General features: G+C 40.7%; 1 protein-coding gene across 2 annotated transcripts; it reads left to right on the top strand.

Annotated features, from left to right (window-relative positions):
• The first annotated feature begins 260 nt into the window (after positions 1 to 260).
• LOC131223441 (uncharacterized) lies at positions 261 to 22,282 on the top strand. Of its 2 annotated transcripts, XM_058218862.1 has the most exons (10): positions 262 to 466; positions 1,143 to 1,204; positions 1,714 to 1,833; positions 1,954 to 2,053; positions 2,260 to 2,340; positions 3,694 to 3,743; positions 3,976 to 4,126; positions 4,617 to 4,673; positions 20,987 to 21,108; positions 21,390 to 22,282. In XM_058218862.1, the coding sequence occupies exons 1-10, from the start codon at positions 452 to 454 to the stop codon at positions 21,598 to 21,600; spliced, it is 969 nt and encodes a 322-aa protein (XP_058074845.1). In that variant the 5' UTR covers positions 262 to 451; the 3' UTR covers positions 21,601 to 22,282. The 2 variants fall into 2 exon arrangements, with proteins under 2 accessions (XP_058074846.1, XP_058074845.1); XM_058218863.1 differs by lacking the exon at positions 1,143 to 1,204 and having other exon boundaries at positions 261 to 466.
• Positions 22,283 to 23,038: the final 756 nt, after the last annotated feature.

Below are 23,038 nucleotides of genomic sequence, written 5' to 3'. Positions count from 1 at the left end.
CAATTTCAGAAATTCCATTTCTTCAATTTCCCCAATGAACATCGAACCATTAATTATTTTTGTTTTCTACCGTCGCTTTGAAGGCCACCAATCAGACGACTGAAATTACCCCATTCAAATATATGTAAGACCATTTTTCATCCACAGCACGATTAACTGGATAGACGTTTCCGAATGATAAATCACCCTTTCCGTACAAAGATGGCTCTACCATATTTCGGTGCTTCCGGATCTACTGTATCATCTCTCATACTCTCGCGGCATTTGCTTTCGAGGCAAGAAATTGCAGTCTGCACTGAGCGGGTGCTGGGTAAAGTCTCCTCCGTCCCGCGGTAGGCTGTGAGCGTACGATAGCACTGCCCTGAGGCGAAAAAAGAAAAAGAAGAAAACAGGAGCACTGCAAATTCAAATTCTTCTTTTCGTTACCAGCATTGGCATTAGTGTTATAGCCATGTTTATTCAGAAGGTATTTGTTTCAATTTCATTTTATATTTCCGTTTGATTTCTACTTCCTACCACAAAATCGCTTCCGGATTCTCTGGAGTTTAGAAAGTTTTTCTTTTTTCCTTTTTTTTTTTTTTTTTTCCCTCCCAAATTCCCATTTTCCAGACGTCTTTAGTGGTTCCAGGGTGTACTGATGCTCTTCGTGCACCCTAATGCTTTTAATGGCTTGGATGGTCGAATCATTGATCTGGACCGTCCATTAGGTTTGATACAGTTTTGGTTGGCTACAGTGAAAAAATGGCGCTGATAAGAGGAACTTTTCTATCCGATCAATGCCATACACGAATGAATTGTTTAGATGAAAGAAAGTCCAGTAATCAATATGAATAGTTGAGCTGATAGAGTCCAGTTTAGAGAAGGAAGCATTTGATCAGATGTCCATAACTGTCCCGCCTCTGGCTTGGCAAACTGACAGTTATAACAAGAGAATACAATGTTTGGAAGATTACACTACTCTGATTGGTGTGAATTTACATGGTGGCTCATGGAAAGTGGTTCGTGGATGGTCCGGATCAGTGATTTGATTGTCCACCGGTCTAAAAGCACCAGGGTGTGCTAAGAGCATCAGTGGGCCATATGTCCACATGAGCTTTTATCATCATCATCAGCACTTTATAATAAAAAAAATCCATTGACAGGCTTGGAGGACTGTGGCTTTCGGCGTCTATGGCTTAATGCATTTCACAAAATCTGGTTTCCAGTAAGACTTTTCTACTCTCTTTTTGAGGAATGATCACATATACCATGTTGTTAAGCTTACCATGATACATTTCTCTTCTTGTCAGTGTTTCCTATTGTGTCTAGTTCCTTCTTTCCCATGGACCCACAAGAGATTACAAAGGGAACTCTTGTAACTCTCTAAACACATTTAATGCATAAGTTAAACGCACAAAATATTTTCCATTCAACTAGGTGGTCATGAATAAACAGGGTCCATCAATATATGTAGCACTGGGTTCTCAAGGCACACACATATCTAAGAGTGATTGTTAGTTATCAAGATTATTATTAATCCTTACAAAAAAGAAAAGAAAAAAAGAAGAAGAAGATATGATCTCTAATACAGAACTACAATTAACTAAAATGAGATGAACTCATTTTTAAGTGTCTACCCAATGGGGCCTTGGTAACCTTGTATACATGGAACACTCATGTATTTTATTTATTTATTTATCATTGTTATTATTATTATTTAATTTATTTTTATAGGGAGCATTCAAAGAGATTCAAAACAGAAGATATGCAAAGACGAGTGGAAGGAAAAAATTGCATAGTTACTGGAGCCAATTCCGGCATCGGCTACGCGACTGCTGAGGGTCTTGCTTCACGGTGTTGATTTCCCTTCCACTTTAAGAATACTCAATGGGTTCAGTACTAGTTCAACAAATTCTATCTCAAGAAGTGCATTTCTCAATCAAATATACTATCATTCAGATTTTATTTTTTCAGTGGTGCAACGGTCTACATGGTTTGCCGTAATAAAGAGAGGGGAGAAGCTGCTCTCTCTAGAATTCAGTCAACGACTGGTAACCAAAATGTGTATTTGGAGGTACACTGTTCAAGCACGCTTCTTTCTTTCATTTCTTGGAGCTTTTAAAGAACTCTTCTCGTTCTTTTTGGATACATTCTTAACTAGATTCGAGTGTTCCTCGAGTTAATCACCAACTTGATAACCAGTGAACAGATTTTGGAGTTAGGTTGACTTGTTGTTTTTCAAATTACAAATTACAATGGCTTGTTACACGCTCCTTGCAGGTATGTGATCTTTCCTCAGTCAGTGACATCAAGTCATTCACATCAAGATTTTCTTCGAAGGATCAACCACTACACATCTTGGTACAGTTTCCCCTTGATATTGTGCATAAGTGGATGTGTTTTTCTTACTCTCTTGGCATGATATTTATCAAGGAGGTTAGTCAATTTTGATATTTAACAACCCTTCATCCAAATCATGCTTATTGCATCCAGTTGTATGCTAAAAATAAGTTCAGTAATTATGCTGTTGGGTTACAGATAGCCTATACTGCTTGGCTTATGATCTTTTGTAGCCCTTTATTTTGTGGTAGGACGCATTGAATTAAAATTTTGTGCACCAATGATTACTCCATTAGCTTTAAATTAAAACAAAATGTTCAGGTGAAGGGTAGAGTCAAATAAGCTTTCAAAAGCTGCTTTGAACACCGGGCAGGCCACACCTCTAAATTGAATCACACCATCAGTGGGTCTGATATAAACCATCCTTTGCTTGGTATAGGGTGGTTCCCCTTTACAAATTATAGTCACATTCTGATGTTAATATCTGATGATAAATCGCATTCTAATATTATAATCTCTGAAAAAAATGCAAATATAATTGTATAAATTCTATTACAGTAAATTCTGATTAGCTGATTTAGTAGCATATAGTTGTACCATAGTGGGGGACATGATACATGAATACTAACCAATTCAGCACGTTCATAGCAAGGCTGAGTCATGATGAAGTTGTGAGTCAAACCAAACCAAGCTGTGGCTGTCTAAATAAGAAGTCAAACTAAACCAAAGCTCCCATCTGAGGTATGGGTCGAGTCTTGATATTCAAGTCTTGGTTTCTGTTCCAGTGGAATTAATCAGAATTATCCTCATGCAGTTTTTCATCTAATAATTTCATGGAACTGCTGAAATGAACAAAGCAACCGTATTCCTTTCCTAGTTTCCTCGGAATGTTTTATGAATTTTAGCAAGTCTTTTACTAAGATCACCCAAACAGGCCAAGGAAACTATAATCTATTAAAGCAATGAATGGAAAATCATATGGTTAATGGAAGACAATTATGGTGCAATGTGTTCTTGACATGCAACTCAAAGGTTGGAGTCTTAAGGTTTCAGTGTCCTTAACCATGACACTCCTTGATGCCTCTAAAAAATCACAAAACTTCTCACCACCACCATCATCTACACCTTATCCCAGCTTATTGGGGTTGGCTACATGAATCCTACTAAAGTATTTTGATATTTTCAGGTTTCTATATGGGAATTGCATGTCACTGTGCTCTAGCACTTATTCCTTTTTGCATTAAATTTCCATTATTTCCAGCCAAGCTATTGTTGAGTTAGCAAACATATTCTTGAAAGTGAGGTGCTGGCAATGGAACAGCTTCTTAGACAACTTATTAGAAATCTAATATTCACTATATTTGATTGGAATAGGTTAACAATGCTGGATTGCTCGAGCACAACCGCGTGACGACTTCTGAGGGGTGCATTCGCTGCCTTGTTCTCTCTTTCCTTCCATGATATGATATTCTGAAACTTGGTCTGTTAATGGTCGGGATCTGGGCCTAGCAAGTGCAAAATTTTGAAGAGATAATTCAAAATCCGGGCCTAAGGCAATGTTTGGCCCGGCCCATTGACAGCCCTATCTGAAACCAATGCTTATGCATTTTGAATATTTGAATTTGCAACAAAACTAATTCCCTTTCCTCTTACCAGATTGGAATTGAACTTTGCTGTCAATGTTGTGGGAACCTTTGCTATGACAGAATTGTTGTTGCCATTGTTGGATAAAGCAGCACCAGATGCGCGAGTTATCACAGTTTCTTCAGGTGGAATGTATACGACCCCCTTGACTAAAGATTTGCAGGTTAAGTGCTTTTTATTAAATTATGTTTAAATTTTGATGAAGAGGATTAATGCTTGTCTAGCAGAATGGTTTCGACCTGACTATATATCCACAATCCACATCAGTTTATAGAGCTTTGGAGGTCATCTGCACATGTCCTGTTGATATGCAAATGTTTCAGATAAGAACATTCTAAGGCCCTGTTTGGTAGATGCCTGAAAAGGAGTTCACCTCATTTTAGTTTACAGTATTAGAAATCTTGATCTCAAATTCATAATTAATTTTAACATGAACAGATTATGTATTAGATTTCAAGATCTCTATTACATAATCACCGTTAGAAAAATGAGATGAGCTCATTTTAAGGCGTCTACCAAACAGGGCCTTTTTTGTTTTTGGAAGAAAATTTTATTTTCCATGACTAACTTGGTTAAGTGGAAGATATTGGATTCATTTGTGAATGTCAGAGTATAAATATAAGAGTTTCTTATCTATTGATATCTTGTTGCAGTTTAGTGAAAACAACTTCGATGGGACATTGCAATATGCTCGTAACAAAAGAGTTCAGGTTAGTAAATCTGACAGTGTGTACAAAACATTTTAGAGAGGGTTCATTAAGAGATTCATGCTGTGCTACTTGTATATATTTCCTTAGGAATGATTTCAAGCATTTCTAATTTCTGGCCATGAACTGAAGCAGCCGAAGAAATGTTTACGGGAGGAAATGCAGCCTGTTTTAAATGCTTTTCAGTAGGATTGAGAATTGTTTACGTTAGGATATACAGCACAATTTCAACATTAAGGATATGTTTTACAGTAGGATACAAACGATTTCATGTTGGGAGCACATCTACTGAAAGGTGCAATTGTCGCATTTAGTTTCTTTATTTCTTGTCTTTCAGCAAGCATACCTAACTTCTACAGATTGTGGATTTTTTCTTGCAAATTTTGGCTTTTAAACACTAAAAGACAACAGAAACAAAAGGAAAAAAAAAATGTAATGGCACCTTGGCAGCAGATGTTCCTCCTCATAATCTAAGCCTTATCTCAATTAATTGGGGTTGGCTACATGAATCCTGTTCTGCCATTCCACTCTGTCAAGGGCCAAGCCTTCAGTTAGATCATTGGTCAACAAGTCTTTTCTTACTACCTCCACAAGTCTTTCTACAAGATATATTTTGAATTCTATTACTAAATGAACCCTAAGTTGTTCTTAGAAAGTCCAAAATACTTGTTGGGCACACGGCCAAAAAATATATAGTGGTTCTCCGAAATCTTGAAGAAATCAAGGGAAAGGAGGTAATATTGACAACATGCTCATACAATGACAAGTCAATGCTCATACAATGACAAGCCATGCATGTGTCTTGGAAATTGCAGCAAACACTATCAGATTGAGAGGAAAATGTGGAGAGTAGGGCTGTCAATAGGTTGGGTTCAGCATGGATGCTACTATAGTCATGTCTGCAACTTACTAAGGAAATCAGGTCCCAGTTTTGTAGGTTTTGGATACAGGCCATATATCAGGTAAGGGATCTGTATTTGATCTGACTTGGGAATCTCATCATTTCCCATTTTGAGCATGAATTAGCATTCAGAATGGAGCTCTGGAAACGGGGATCTGAAGTTCAGTCCATACTGGAAATATGCTCTTCGGAGGTTTTTAAATACTAGTATAATTAAATAATGATAAAACTAAAAAAGAATTCATATTTTCGTATACTCGATGAGTACACGACTTAGGTTCCTGACCCAACCTGATCTCTAATCAGATACAAATTGTTGGACCCAAATTTGATGCCAATTATTAATCAGGCCAAACTATGGATGCGGATTTGATTTAATCAGATCAGATACTTTGTGCATCCATGGATCCGGGTATCCATTGACAGCCTTAGTGGAGATGCATGTCGTTGTATTATAGGCTATTGCTTTACATTCTTGGAGAAAATTTGGAACTGGGTAGAATCATCTTCTTAACCAGCATATAAAAAAAGAAGAAAAAAACCAGTGTCATAGATGAAATTACGAGTAGCTGCTTAAGGACCCCAGAATGTGGATTCTCAGGTAATGTAGAACTGTATATAAAAGGACACTGCTCATGATACCTGACATGTAACTATTCACAAGATCATCCATGAGAAAATTGAATATTCTATTTGGTTACTGTTAAAGCTGATTAATATAGGCTGTATGATCATATGGCGGACCTAATCCTCCTCCCTCTTCTCTTTCTCTTTATCACAAACTAACATGGTATCGGAGCGTAATCGATCAAGCTAGGATCTTCTTCCACCTCTCCTCTTTTTCATTGTAGTTCGATCCCCCCACCGTTCTCTTCTCTTGCCTCCTCTGTCTCTTTTATCATGAACTTATAGTTACAAATGGTTAAGAAGATCAGGGATTGTGAGTATCAAGCCTTTGCTTGGTGGTAGTTTCAGATATGGTGATCAGAAATATCATCTCTAGAGAGATCGTAGCTACATATCTTTTCACATATTTAATAGCAAGGTGGATGGACCTCAATGTGGCCCATGAGTTCCAACTTCCATGTATGTGTCCAAGTTCTTACTCATATAGGAGAAGTGAGAACATTCTCAGGTATTGTTCCATGAATTAGAAGGCTTTTTAGGCTTATAGAAATTCAGATCCTTCTTTATAAGAAGTCACCCAATGAGATGCATTCCAAGGGGACTGGCTCTAGAATATTGCCAATCTGATTTTCTTATTTGATTCTTGTTTATAGCAACTCCCAGTCTGCAATTTACTTTTAGGAGTTTGGCTCCAAAGGGTAATTTTTTACTATAGACACCACCTTTTACCTACCTTACCAGCCTCGACAGACCACAAACATAGATAACCAAAGTAGACCCCTGTTTGTATGGACAACCTATTTCGGACGAAATTAACCCTCCTTTTTCACCTGCTTCTTACCTGAACCCAAGGGGCCCGAGGGGTATTTTCATCCGTCCGTACCCTAAAAATCCTCTTCCATCGACAAACTTTCCTGCCAGCGAGAAAAATAATTACCCTAAAAGACAGCGTCTACTTTGGTAATTTTTTCGGCTCCAAAATTAGTTAGTTTGGCTTTCTTTTTCAACCCTTTTCAAGAGAGAATGAGAATCTCCGCAGTATATTTTAGGACTAAGACATTGTTTCTCTTTTCCTTTGCAATGCCTGGCATGTTCCTATACTGCTAATAACTTATCAGAAGCTTTGCTAAGCCCAACGCCGTGTGAAGCCCATCTCTCCTGGGTCCTCTCCACCTTGGCACGTAGGTATGAAATCCAACCATCCGTCTAAAGGGAATCACTAAATTGATCATGCCCTAGCCCAAGATTCAAATTGGTACACTGGTCAGGTTGGCCAAGTCTGCAAAACAAATGCATGACCGTCAAAATTTTGGCTGAAGTTTTCTAACCTATCCACCTATTTCAAAAATCTCATCCCATGTGTTGAGTGGACCATATTTATTTTTGGGAAAACATGTAAAATGTTAAGGAAAAACTTGATGGATGGGTTGGATCTCGCACCTATATGCCAACTTTAACATGTGTAGTACGAACATAAGCTTTATTGCACATGATTGTGTTAGCAAAGCTCAACCTATCAGCCTATCAGTCTTGCGGAGAGAAATTAAGTTCTTGTCTAGAAATAGGCACAACTATAATGGATTTCTAAGCTTTTGAAAAAGCACCACATCTAATAATGTGGGAGTTTTAGGGCTGTTTGGTTTTCCAATTACAACTTTAAATGGATGTAAATGGGTAATGATTATTTACTCTTGTAATTGTGTGGTGACATCACTTACATTTGAATGCAATGATTTTATGGCATTGTTTAAAAAATGACAGAAATTACAGTAAAAATGGTAGTTTTATAATGTGGAAAATGTAATGATTACAATTTACTTACCTACTTTTACAAGTGTATTTGACTCTTGATTTATGGGCCATAATTCCTCTTTAAACAAACACCGGAAATGATAATGATGGCTCATTTACCTTGCATTTCATGTGAAATTGGAAAACCAAACGGGCCCTTAAGGAAAAGGCTGCATCATCATCATAACCTTGTCCAAGCCATCTGCGTTGGCCTTGTTGAGATAAGCATAGGAGCATACATGCTTGTCTTTCTCTCCGTGCTTTACCAGTCTTTCTTCACCAATTGTTCCTATCCAAGGCCATTATCTTGGGCCGGGGTGGTTCTTCCCGTGGGGGCTCTTGGATTTTATTGAATAGGTCCGGTGTTATATGCTTCAAATCTAATCTCCTTCTCCTACGTGTGCCATGATACCAACGAAAACCAAAGCACTAGCAAAGATTGTGTATTTAGGACTGCGCTGCAAATTATTTTTATTTTTATTTTTCATTTGAATTTTCTTTTTTTTTTCCCCCTTTTCCTTTTCACATCCTCCTCCCTATTCATAAAAAAAAAAAAAAAAGGGGTAATTTTTAGGGAACGAACTATCTGCTGAACAATAAGTCCTTTTACATCAATTTATTCAGGTATCAAGAGGTTCAAGTCTACAACCTTACTATCACAATTCCTAGAGACAAACCTGATATAGATGGAATCCATGCTAGTTCATTCACGATCATTAACATCACAAATTTGATCATATTCATCGGTGATGATTTCGTATCGATTAAAGAAGGTAATAATGAGATCTTTACTAAGAGCTCAGCCAAGAAATCCCTAGTGTCTCCTAACGCACAAAACCACTTATTCTTCTAGTACGGACCCAACTAGCCCCCTCTCCTCAGACTTCGACGAGGACCCACTGGCATCTCTTGTGAGAATATTGTGTATATGAGATTGTGGTTATTAGTTGTAATATACTATGTATAGAGAAGCTCTAAATAAGCTTCCTTGTATAGTCTTGTAGAGTGGTTATTTAAACCCACCTTTGGGTTGAAGAAATACAAAAAAAAAAACACTCCAGATTCTTGAGTTTACATGGTATCAGAGCGAGGTTTCCGAATCTGCCGCACGATCGGTTGAATTTACATGGTATCAAAGCGAGGTTTCTGAATCTACCACACGACCGGCGCTCCTCCATTGATTCCGGTAGCCCATCATCGATTTCGGCAACCCCCATCGAGATTCCATCAGCCCTCATCAATTCCACAGGCCCAATCGATTCTAGCAGCCTCCATTGAGATTCCATCGGCCCTCATCGATTCCGACGGCCCCCATCGAGATTCCGGCGGCCCCCATCGAGATTCCAGCAACCCATCAAGTTGATTATTCTCCATCAACGACAGTGGCTCTACCTCTGCTCGTCAGATCCAGTCCTGCTCACCCAGAAATCAGTGCTACATTTCTTCTTCGTAGTTTTTCTTTCTTATGGCATCTATGAATTCCTCCGATAAGATCGAAACTATCCATGTTAGGTTGGATGAGAAAATTTTTTCCCTGTAGCAGTTTTAATTCAAGCATTTTTTTAGCAGGAAAGAGCTTCTATGGCTATGTAGATGGTTCTACAGGCAAACCAAAAGATGGAAAGGAACTCCTATCTTGGACTATAAATAATTCAAAGGTGGTCACATGGATCCTTAACAGTGTTGAGAGCAACATTGCAATTAACCTTACGTCATTCGAGACTGCATCTGAAATATGAGCTTACTTGAAAATGTGTTATCAACAATCAAATCATACTTGTTGTTATCAAGTAGAGTATGAGCTGTCAAAATTAGAATAAGGAGTTCTGAGTATATAAGATTTCTATTCTAAGTTTCCTCCTTTTGGCATGAGATTCACCTTATGGATCCAGTTATTCTCCCTGCAGCATTCAAGATAATAAAGATACTTCGCGATACTAGTAAATTGATGCAATTTCTGTATAAATTCCGTCCATAGTTTGAACCAACCTGAGCCGCTCTGATGAACCGACCTCAACTTCCATCTCTTGAGGTCGCTCTATCTAATTTAATGGCAGAAGAAACATGTTTGAAAACCCTTACTTCCATGAGAGAGGTTGTTCCTGATGCTGCCTTCATTACTCGCAATTTTTTCGAAAAGTCACGCGACATGTCGAAAGTTAAATGTTTTGAGTATAATAGATTTGGTCATGTGGCTATTTGTTGTCCCAACAAGAAAGCAAATCAGAAACCCTCTGAACCAAGTACTCTGTTTTGTCGCTACTGCAAACAAGACGGACATGATATAGCCAATTGCCCAACTCGGACTCCCCTATCTCCTCAGTACTAGCGACGTGCAACCTCGAAAAGTAAAATCACACTATTCAAATCCTTAACATTTACAACCCATTCTAAAACCATCTTTTTAGCCCTAGCCCCCACCGCTATAGCAGTAGACGATCTGCCATTAAAGCATTTTTCATTTCTTTCATTCCAAACTGCCCACCAAATTGCCAGAATGGTCATACGCCAGAGCTGCAATTTGTTTTTTCCAAGCTTGACCCCGTTCCACGCCATCAACATCTTCACGGCGGACTCCGGAACACACCAGGAGAGGGAGAAGAGCTCGCAGAAATGAGAGAAGATGGAAGAAATAAAGGAGCAGTGGACTAGCAAGTGGTCCACAGATTCCGCCTTACACATGCAACACAGGCAAATGTTGACTATCTGCATGCCTCTCTTGGCCAGATTATCAATAGTTAGAATTCTATTCCGAGCCGCTAACCACCCAAAACATCTGAACTTAGGAGGATTGTGATATTTCCAAACAAAAGGGGTCGCGTCGCAGGGAGACCTGTCCGCAGAGTAAAGAGCGGCATAAAGGGATCTGATTGAGAACGCCTCGGACTTCTCAAGCAGCCACGCGATACTGTCTGACTGAGAAGAGATGATCTTATAATTGCAGATGTAATCGTGCAACGCTATGCATTCCTCCACCTCACCTTCATAAAGGTTTCTGATGCAAGTTATGTCCCAAACAAATTGGGCGGAGATAAAGTAGCCACATCTGTTAATGAGGATGTCTCTGTCAGGAGAAAGCCAGTAGATTTGCGGAAAAGAGGATTTGAGAGGCTTTTCTTACTATTATTTGATCCCTAAATATGCAAATAGCTGAACCGTTGCCCAAAACATATCTACTGTTAGCAATGACAGGATTTTTGGCCTTAAGGATTCCTTTCCAGATGTGGGAAGCCTTGTAATACGAACTATCTTTAGGCCACCAATTCCCATGAGAAGCACCGTACTTGCTTTTAACTATCAAAGTCCATAGGGCATCCTTTTTCGACGCAAATCGCCAAGCCCATTTACCCAACAAAGCGGAATTCATTAGCTTCAGAATCTTCACATTCTCACCTCCTCGAAAACTTTGCACACTTGAGACCATTCAAGCAGATGAAACTTACTCTGATTTTCTTTACCAAACCACATGAACTCCCTTCGAGTTTTTTCCATAGTCTTGAGGAGCATCTAAACAACGACATGAAATAGAGGGGAAGACTAGAGAGAGCTGCTTTGATCAGAGTCAACCGACCACCCAAAGACAAATATCGGCATTTCCAGGAAACCAGGTACTTTTGAAATTTACTGGTGACCCTTTCCCACATGCTCTTTGGTGGGGCTCCCACTGATAGGGGCAGACCAACAAAATAAGTTGGGAATGAGTCGATGTGGCAACCGAGCAAGGAAGCAAAATTTTGGAGAGACTTCTGCGGGACATTAACTCCCAGAAGCTTCGATTTGTTCAGATTGATCCTTAGACCCGAAACCGCTTCAAAGTAGCGTAGAGCAATGAGGAGGTGCTCGATTTTCTCCTCCGAGGCTTCAGAGAATATAAGAGTATCATTTGCGAACTGTATATGAGTTAGGGGGTCTGATATTCCCGGCATTGTAATGCCATGTAGGAGACCTTGATCCTGACCTTTCTTTATCATTTGGGATAGAGCCTCCCCCACAATAAGAAATAGGAAAGGGGAGAGAGGATCCCCCTGTCGCAAACCTCTGGAACTTTTAAAAAAACCAAAAGGCGATCCGTTTAAATGATAGAGAAGTGAGCTGATCCGATGCAGGTAGCGATCCAGCGTCTCCACTTGGCCCCAAAGCCCATCCGACCTAGTATATAGGAGAGGAAGTCCCAGTCCACATGATCGTAGGCCTTGGCGACATCCAGTTTACAGAAGACCGCTTTATGCTTCGACTTATGGCAGGTGTGCAGAACTTCATTGGCAATAAGAGCACCATCCGTGATCTGTCTTCCTCTGATGAAGGCATTCTGATTGCTGGAAATGAGATTTCTGATGACTTTAGACAAACGAACAGATAGAATCTTCGCCAAAATTTTATAGGGGCTCCCTATGAGATTGATCGGCCTGAATTGGGCAAATGAGGAGGCACCCGCCACTTTAGGGATAAGAGAAATGAAAGTGGCTCCCAGCCCTTTCGACAATCTGCCTCTTGAGTGAATTCCTAAAGGAATTGAAGAACATCCTGACGAACTACATCCCAGAATGTCAGGCGTGGAAGCTGATCGGGAAGCCATCTGGGCCAGGAGACTTGTCCCCTCCCATGGCATTAACCGCTGCTTTAACCTCTTCCTCCGTGAATTGAGCTTCCAAGCTATTAACCTCGTCCGTTTGCAACTTATGGAAAGAAATGTTATCTAAGGTTGGTCGCACCCAGTTATCGGAAGAAAGGAGCTCTTGAAAATGGGACATAGCCAGATCTTGAATCTCCTTTCGATCTTCAATAATGTTGCCCTGATCAGAAATGTTGAGGATCACTTTAGCCCGAGAATGCATATTGGCCATTTGATGAAAGAACTTAGTGTTTTTATCCCCTTCTGCAATCCATTTGACTCTGGATTTAATCCTCCAAGACGCTTCTTCTTCCAGAGCTTTATTAGAGAGGTCCTGAATGATGGAGATATGCCTAACCAAGACCTCTTTCGACATCGGAGCTTCTTTGGACTCGAAATTAATTCTCTGAAGCTCGGATAGGAGAGCTTCGATATCTGCCTCTCTCTTCTGAACTTCCTCCCTGCGCCATTCCTTTAGCTTCTCCTTGAGAAGCGTGAGTTTGCAAAGCAACTTATGGCCAGCAAAGAACCAACCCACAATTCTTTACTTTTCTCCGAAAAACCTTCCACTTGTAGCCATGCCAACTCAAATCTAAATGGACGAGGTCCCTGATCCTCTTCTTCCACTTCTAGAATAATTGGGCAATGATTAGAAATTGGTTTTGGTAAGCCTCTTTGATGCGCTAAAGGGCACTTTTCACCCAATCCAAGGAAACAAGGAATCGGTCTAATTTTGATTTAATAGGAGACCTGCGACAATTGGACCACATATATGTGGCGCCAAACAAAGGGAGATCGATGAGCTCTTGCGCTTGAATCCAATCGAAGAATTAGAGCATAGCAAGCAAAGTTCTCCTTAGCTGAGAGTGTTCATCTGGGAAACGGATGACATTGAAGTCGCCTCCATAGCAGGTGGGACCTAGAAAGAATTGACTAAAGGAAGTCAGTTCGTCCCAAAAGGATGGCCTGAGAGAATCATCGTTAGGACCATAAACTGGTGATGAGACCGATGAAGTTAGAGGACTTCTCTTGAATGACAATGGAGGCCGAGAAAACTCCTTTGGCAACTGACAGGACATCCCATTTGGAAGATTTCCAAGCGATGAGGATGCCACCCGAAGAACCCAAAGCGTCCAAAGCGATCCACCTAGCATCGTTAGCGCGCCACAAAGTGGCCAAGAGATTATCCTTGAACGTAGGGACTTTCGTTTCCTAAAAGCATATAACATCCGAATCTTTCCTGCTAATGGATTCCTTAATGAGGTGCCCTTTTTGGCTGGAACCCAACCCTCTCACATTCTAGGAGATGATTCTCATTGGGGAACTGAGCTTCCCCGGCTTCCGATACGGCTGTGCCTGGATGAGGAGGCAGCGAGCAGTCCCGGGCTAGGTAGAAGGCTTTGAACTCTCTGTTGCCGTTGGATCTGTGAGCTTGTTTGGAAGGAGTTCTGGGGGTTGCCAGAGGTCTGCCCCTGTTTTGAATACAGTGAAACAGGGTAGTATAATCCTCATATCTATCTCCGAAACATAATCCGAGGGACCTACCTACGCGGCCAACTGCGTCCCTAATCCATTTCTTACTCCGGAGCGAATCGAATAATTCGTCCTTCCTAATGATGGCGTTGGAATCCCATTCATCAGGAAGCTGCTGCTGAAGTGGATACTCGGTACACATCTGAATAGGTTCTGCGGCAATTACTTCGTCAGGATTAGGATCGTGTAATAGGGCAATGGGGCCCAGATCCGCCCAGTCACGAGATTAGGGGAAGGAAGTGGCAGGAGAATCAGGGAGGGAGGACATAGCTTGGGATTCAGAAAAGGCTGCAGTTGGACAGGGCTCGCCTATTGGAGTGGATATCAGAGCCGAAAAATAGACTCGGATTGGAAGAAGGCAAAGGGGTGTGGAGGCTAGAGGAGGTAAAGGGTAAAGGGAGAGAAGGTGATGAATGAAAAGGAGGATGAACAGCTGACGGGGAATCATGTTGGAGCGGGTCCAGACCCGAATAGGACCCGCTGGACGTAAAACGCGAGAGAAAAGGAATGGCCTGGGCCTCTGCCACCTGTCCAGGGTTTGAGCGTAAGTAGCCATCTGCGCGCTCCATGTGTTCCCCGCGATACACCTTGCATGGCGAGGAAGTAGCCACAGCGTTCTCCCCATGCTCCACGCATCCCACATCGCGTGTCGACGAGGGAGAAACAGAGGCATCCATAATTGCTCCTGACACGGGAGTCAGACTTTTCTGGGTAAAAGATGGCCGAAACTGGACAAAAGGCTGTTGCTCCGAAGTTTCTTCTGGATAATCGGTTGATATCCTTTCCTTAGACCCCTGTATCTCAACAAGCGTGCCACGCATCGACATCTCCGAGACCGTCGTCAGAGGGCACGACAGACGAGGGGGAGTAGGTGATGGGGAAGGCGGCTGAAAGGACTGATCGGCTCCACGTGTCACCCTGATGGCTGAGGGATGGTTATATCGTTTGCTGGTGGAAGGGAGATTGGTAGGCCTCTGTGACGGTGCTCCTGCGACGCACGAAACTCGTGCTCCTTCATCACCCGCCATGGCTTCCGAAGCCGCAATCGGATCTGGAGCTGGCCCCCTTATCATCCAAAGATCGCCCCAACAAGGGATGGGGATCATCGAAGGCTTCCTTGATCACCAGGAAGTCGAGGCAGCGATCCTCCACTATCACCTTCACCGACAAAGGCCGAACCTTTCTTTCTTTTGACTCTGATTCTAATCACACCAACTTCCTCTCCGAGCTTCGTCTTTGCATCCAGTTCAACATATGAACCCAGATAATCGGCCACTGCGATGAAGAACTCGTCAAACCATAATTCTAATGGAATTCCCCATACTTGGAACCAAACACATTCCATGCCGAATATCGAGAATTCTTCCCATCTCATAATTGTGGCCACTGGACCTCCAAAGTGCAGGTGAGCGGCCATAATCGCCCATTTCTAAACTGATCCCAAGACATACCTTGAGCCAAAGCTCATTATATCCCAATGGTTTAAGCTTGTAATTCCCTGGGTGTAATCCCGTAGTCTCTGCTAACCAGTCCCTTAACCGAGATATCGAGGCACCTTCTTTGCAAATAATCACCACCGAGTCTTTGAGATCATCTTTAGCCCTCTGGAAATGAGATTTATCAATAATAATGGGAACACCTATCTTAGAGGAGACAGGAGAAGTGACCGCGAGGTTGGGTAATGAGGTTGTGGGGTGGACGGGTGAGGAAGAGGATCGGGGAGGACAAGTCTGAGGGGACTGAAGAAGGACCTTGAAAGAGGCGGTCCCAGATTGGGGAGAAGGGCGCTGAGGGGCGGGGGGTGGTGGAGGTAAAAGATTAGGAAGAGGATGTGAAACAGATTTAGGCCGGTAGATCAAGGGGGGAGGGGGAGGGCGAGGCTTCTTGGTGCAAGCAGTGGGAGGCCCAAATCTAGCTCTTTGCACTAACAGCGGATTCCCTGCAAATCGAACTCCATGCAACATTGTCACTGCTCTTGCAAGTTCTGCCTCGGAAGACAAACGGACTAACGCAAATCCTCTATAAGCACCGGTCTTCCGATCTCTGGGCATGACCACATCCATGACTGCGCCAGCCCTACCAAATACCCTTTCAACATTAAGAGGGTACCATCCGGACGGAAAAGCTTTCACAAATAAGGTGGGAAAACGGACCCAATTTCTGGCCGGGGCCGCAATAGAGGTTTTCTTCTGATGCTGAACCTCATGCCAGCCAGCTTCATGTCTTTCCACCAATTCACCTTCCTCCAAGTGACGATGACCTCAACTTCCATCTCTTAAAGCAGCTTTATCTGATTTGATGGCAAAAGAGACACGTTTGAAAACCCTTGCTTCCATGAGAGAGGTTGTTCTTGATGCTGCCTTCATTACTCACAATTATTCAAGAAAGTTACAAAACATGTTGAAAGTTAAATGTTTTGAATGTAATGAATTTGGTCATGTGGCTATTCATTGTCCCAACAAAGCAAATCTGAAACCCTCTGAACCAAGTACTCTGTTTTGTCGCTACTGCAAACAAGAAGGACAATATAGCCAATTGCCCAACTCGCCCTCCCCTATCTCCTCACTACCAACGACGTGGACGTGCATTTCTGGCTCCCTCTGCTGAGAAGCCTGACTCATCATCTATGGCCCTATTAGTACAGCTTAATCTACTTTCCCTAGAACAAATTCAGCAAATCCTTTAAGCGATAGGTTCTTTAGGTTCGATAGGTAATATTGATCCTATAAATCCTTGGTATATTGACTCAGGGGCATCTAATCATATGACTGAGGACCCTTCTTGTCTAACTGATTGTGTCCCTTATAGAGGAATGGGTTCTATCTACACTGTGGATAGGAACCAATTACCTATCTCTCATATCGGGTCCTTGAAAGTCTCCCCTTCATCATCTCGCAATTTCTTCCTTCGCAAAGTGTTTTATGTTCCTAAATTATCTGCTAACTTGATTTCAGTTGCTCAACTAGTAGAAAATAGTTGTTTGGTTTTGTTTTCTCAGTCTGGTTGTTTCATGCAGGATCTGGAAACAGGGAAGCTGATTGGGAAGGGCCATAAGAGAGGAAGGTTATTTACTTGGAGTTCGATCCCGGAGTTGTCTCATCACGTTGTTTCTTTCTTCCATCTTCTCATGATATTTCTTTTGCTAATAAAATGCTGGAAACTTTGGCATAGTCGTTTAGGGCATCCAAATTCTAAAAATATGCTTTTCTTATTTAGATCTAGTCTTTTAAATGATGAAATCAATATTAGTCTTATTTCCATTGATATGAACTGTATTAGTTGCAAAGTGTGTAAATCTACTGCATTGTCATTTTTATTGAGTAACTCTCGTACTCAGAATCTGTTTGATCTCGTTCATATTGATGTTTGGGTCCATCTCCCATCATGGCTCCTGGTGGTTTGTTGTATTACATCATCTTTGTGGATGACTTTTCAAGGCACACTTGGATTTATTTCATGAAGCACAAGTCTGAAGCATTCTCATGTTACAGACAATTTTCCTCATATGTGGAGACCCAATTTGCAAAGAAAATTAAAATTCTACAGTCTGACTCTGGGGGAGAATATATGTCTTCCGAGTTTGAGACTTTTCTAAGTTCAAATGGTACTATACATCAGCGAACGTGTCCTCACACACCGGAGTAGAATGGAGTAGTAGAACGAAAGAATCGGCACATTATTGAGGTAGCAACCACCATGATGGAATATGCACATGTTCCAAAATTTCTTTGGGCTGAAGCAAAATTAACAGCTATGTATCTGATTAATCGATACCTTCCAGTGTATTGGCCAACCGGAAAACTCCCACGTTCTTCCTTCATGATAAAGATCCAGATTATAGTCGGTTAAGAGTGTTTGGATGCATTGCTTTTGTTCATCTTCCAGAACAAGAACGGGATAAACTCAGTCCCAGGGCAGTTAAATGCGTATTTCTTGAATATGGGGAGCATCAGAAAGGGTATCGTTGTTATGATCCATGTGCTCATCGTGTTCGTGTGTCTAGACATGTCACATTTTTTAAAAATTTACTATACTATAAATTTGTCCATGCATCTCCTTCAATTACCGTTGTTCCATCTTCCATTTCTCACATGTCTTCATTTGAAGAAAATCATTCTCTGCCTCCTTCTCCCACTCCTCCTTTGCAGGTCTACCAACGCCATGTGAAGCCTATCACTCTTAGGTCCTCTCCCTCAGCTGCTCCTGCTTCTAATAAGGTGTCCTCTTCTCCTACAGCGCAGGTAACTGTCCCACTTTCCACTACGATCCAATTACGTTGTTCCAGTCGTCCGTCTGTTCCTCCCTGTCGATTAAATCTTTTTGTTGTCTGGATTAGATTCTTTGGTTGTACCTACTTCTTATTCTCAGGCATATACACAACCGTGTTGGGTAAAGGCTATGGATGATGAGATTCAGGCACTCGAGGAGAATGCTACTTGGACATTGGTTCCGTTACTTCAGGGGAAGCAAGTGATCGGCAACAAATGAGTATATATTGTAAAATTAAAATCTGATGGGAGCTTAGATCGATACAAAGCTCGACTAGTGGCCCAGGGCTATAAACAAAAGTATGGAGTTGATTATGATGAGACATTTGCTCCAGTGGGAAAAATGAAAACAGTCCGTTCCTTGATCGCTATAAGTTCTTCTAAAGGTTGGCAACTTAGTCAACTCGATATCAAGAATGCTTTCATCCATGGGAATCTTAAAGAAGAAGTTTACTTGAAGCAACCTCCCGATTATAAGTCCAAGGATTCACGCTTAGTTTGCAAGCTATCTAAAGCTTTATATGGACTCAAACAAGCACCAAGAGCATGGTTTGAAAATTTCCATGGTGTGTTAACCACAACAGGCTATTCTTAAAGCCAATATGATTCATCACTGTTTATTCTCAAGTCTGATTCAGGTCTTGTTGCTTTATTGATTCATGTTGATGATATTCTCATCACAGGAAGTGATGCTCAAGGAATTGCCGATCTCAAATCCTTACTTCACTCATTTCATATGAAGGATATGAGGCCGTTAATATATTTTTTGGGTCTTGAAATCTCTCATAATACTTAAGGTTATCTCATGAGTCAACGGAAGTATACCTGTGATTTGTTCATGTAGCAAACCTTACAGATAACAAGACCCATGAGACTCCTCTGGAATTAAATGTTAAGTATTAGAAAGATGATGGAAACCTCTCAGATGTTACATCCTATAGGCAGCTGGTGGGGAGATTAGTCTATCTCACTATGTCTCGTCTTGATATCTCATATATAGTTCATGTTGTTAGCTAGTTTGTCGAGACATCTTGCACATTGCATATGACGACAGTTCATCGCATTATTTAATACCTTCGAGGTACCCTCAATTAGGCACTTCTCTTTCCATCATCGCATGATCTACAATTATTTGCTTAATTTGATGCAGATTGGGCGGGTTGTCCCATTTCACGACGGTCCACCACTGGCTATTGTGTTTTCTTGGGGCAATCATTGGTTAGCTGGAGGTGTAAGAAGCAAACCACGGTATCTAGATCCAACACAGAAGCCGAATACCGTGCAATGGCAGAGGCACGTAGTGAAATTACTTAGTTCCGGGGATTGTTGACAGATCTTGGGATTCATTTGTCTTTGCTGACTCCATTATATGTTGACAATCTCAGTGTGATTCAGTTGGCTTCCAATTCAGTATTTCACGAGCGCACTAAACACATTGAAGTTGACTGCCACTTTGTGAGAGAAAAATATACAGTTGGAATCATTTCTCTTCCTCATGTGACATCAGAGCTACAACTTGCTAATTTATTCACCAAAACTATGACCTCATCCCGTCATAGGTTTCTTCGTGGCAAACTGATGTTGGTTCATTATCCCACATCAGTTTGAGGGGGTGTGTAAGAATATTGTGTATATGAGATTGTGTATGGGTTATTAGTTGAAATGTACTATGTATAGAGAAGCTCTAAATAAGCTTTCTTGTATAGTCTTGTAGAGTGGTTATTTAAACCCACCTTTGGGTTGAAGAAATACAAAAAAATATTCTCCAGATTCTTGAGTTTACAGTTTTTTGGAATCTCTCCATTCTTCTGCATGCAGGAGGAATTGATTATATATCCATCTATCTATCCATCCATGCATGCATACATATACACACATACAAACATGCATTTCATTATACAACCATGTGCCCATAAAAAAATTGAAATGAAAACTTTTTTAATAAACAGATTTTTGGCTATATCAATACATTGGCGATATTATCGAAGTATCACTGATACACTAGCAATAGAGGTCACACCTGGAATTTACAGAGTCAAAAATATTGGCAATACATTGATGATATCGACACATTGACGATACAAGCGACACCTGGAATTTACACAGTCGAATATATTAGTGATATCGATATGTCTGCGATACTTAGCAATATATCGCTGATACCTGGAATTTATGATACTACCAGTGTTCTCGGTGGTGCAACCAGTGTAATCGGTATCACCGAGCTGGAGATACGGTCATACAGATAATATTGAGGATATTATCTGCTCAGGACCAAACTAGTCGGTGCTAGTTGCTGAGTCAAAATACCATGCCATGTGACTGTGGCCCAGATTGGCATGCATATTTGGATGAATGTACAACAGACGGGCCATAGCACCCTAGTGAGGTCCGGGGATCCAGCTGGGTGGATTCAAACTTTCCCTTAATTAAAGGCTTCAATAAATGTGATACTTTCTTTTTTCAGTCTCATATAGCCAAGACTGACATAGTTACACTTTTTTTTTTACTTGCATGTACGGCAAACTGATCAAAATGTTTAATGAATGCACCTTTATTTATTATTATTATTATTATTTTTCAGGTGGCATTAACTGAAAAATGGGCAGAAATGTATGGTGACAAAGGGATCGGATTCTATTCAATGCATCCAGGCTGGGCTGAAACCCCGGGAGTGGCTAAAAGTTTGCCCAATCTTGACAAAAAGTAATGATCTTACCCTCAATGTTGTTTATCTGAAATATCGGAATATTTGGCAGTTTAGGTGCAGCACCAAATTGTGGTTGGCAGGGCTTCCCGAGTACCACTTAATCTGCTTGGTGTTCGAGGCGGCAGAGAAAACGAAATCTGCATTTCACGCTTTCCTCTCCATGCCTTCCTATTCTTATCTCAACCATGATTTGGCACTAGTGCATCTTGTCTTGTGAACTGCGAACATCTAAAAAGTATCCTTAACTGTTTGATTTCTCTTTGTGAACATTTCTCAGCTTATCAGGAAAGCTTAGAACAAGTGAGGAGGGAGCAGATACAGTTGTTTGGTTGGCTTTACAGCCCAAGGAAGAATTGGCGTCGGGTGCATTTTATTTCGATCGAGCCGAAGCATCCAAACACTTGCCGTTTGCAGGAACATCAGGCTCCCATGCTGTCATTGATTCCATTTATGACAGTCTCCGCTCTCTGTGCAGCCCCCCTTCATAAACACAGATTCAGTGATTTAAATATTGATGATATCGGCCAGCCAATGTCATTAATATCGAAATTTGTCTAATATGAATATATATATATATATATATATATATATGGGGAGTTATTAAATTCCCCTATTTTGCACAAAATATTGCAACATTGCCGATATATTGTGATATATTTGTACACTGACATTTTGCCCTCTCCCAACAAAAAAAAAAAAAAAAAAAAAACCTTCATTAAATTCCTCCGTATTGTCCATACATGCTATACATTCCCCTAATGGAAATTTGAACAATTTTGCAGAAAATCGACAAAAATCCATTTTCTCCCAAATTTGTTTGGGGAACTCTGTTTTCATGTATGTATTGTATGATTCGTGAACTAGATGAAGTTATTGGATATAATTGCATCACTTCTGGCAGACAAGACAATGCATTATTTAGAACACTATACAAAGGAAACTTGTTGTATACTTGTTTTTTATGATCTTTTGAGTTCCAAATCTTGGAGTTGTGTGTGCCCTTATAAGCCAATTTGACCTATTTGATTGTTTTGATGATTAGAACTTGGTTATTAGGGACCTCTTTTGGTGAATGAAAAGGGTTATTAGTAACCAAATTTATTATATGCCTTATTGTTGATTGTAAATGGAAACTTGGACAAATTAATGGGTTATAAGGATTTTTTTTTTTTTTTTTAATTCTTTTTTGCCTGGAAAATAATGCAATTGACATGATGGCCCAGACGAGCTAGTGGAGAACTGATATTTCATATTCTTGAGTACTCGAAATTCTCAATGACCATCTCAGCGGGGTTAGGCAAGCCGTGATCAGTTTATAGACCTGTGTGATATGCACCGATGACGAGCTGAGATAGATTTATCTCCACTATCAAGCATGTAGTTGTTGTTGCCCTTCATACATGGTGGTATGGATGTTCATTTGTTCATCAGGATCTAGCTCTAGACTTGATTGAATATTTGTATTGGATGGATGGTATTAAATCTATTAAACAAGAGTATCCATGCTTGTATTGAATGAACTTGATCATGCACCAGGTTAAACTTGTCCTTAGACCTGAACTCGTGAAGGGATTTCAATACGGTGCTTTGTTATACTTTTGATACTAGATTATCGGCTGACATACAAGTGATATTGGGTACTCGTGTTAAAATTTAGGTGAAGCCTGATGTACTTAAAAATGGAATCTGCTTGTTGCTTGGGATTGAGTTTAGTGGCTAGATCTTGCCTCAATAATGTTCCATTAAGCTTTAAATAGCTAGTCAGTATGATCTTATATTTTGAAAAGATTTTTAAATGAATTTTGACTGTTGAATTGTATCACAATTTATTTGTTTTTGTAAAGCTTGAAGAAAATCTATTAGCCAAATATTTTGATATCCAATGTGGAGCCTTGTATTGGGTTTTATAAAGGTCTAGATTGAATG

The sequence above is a fragment of the Magnolia sinica genome, chromosome 13 (genome assembly GCF_029962835.1).
Source record: "Magnolia sinica isolate HGM2019 chromosome 13, MsV1, whole genome shotgun sequence".
Classification (NCBI taxonomy): Eukaryota; Viridiplantae; Streptophyta; class Magnoliopsida; order Magnoliales; family Magnoliaceae; genus Magnolia; species Magnolia sinica.
This window is presented reverse-complemented; position numbering and strand designations above follow the sequence as displayed.

Bases quoted from the DNA above. Each gene is read 5' to 3' on its own strand.
- LOC131223441 (XM_058218862.1), top strand. The intron at 1,834-1,953 runs GTGTTGATTTCC...TTATTTTTTCAG, and splicing joins GCTGAGGGTCTTGCTTCACG to TGGTGCAACGGTCTACATGG. The intron at 3,744-3,975 runs GTGCATTCGCTG...TCCTCTTACCAG, and splicing joins CGCGTGACGACTTCTGAGGG to ATTGGAATTGAACTTTGCTG.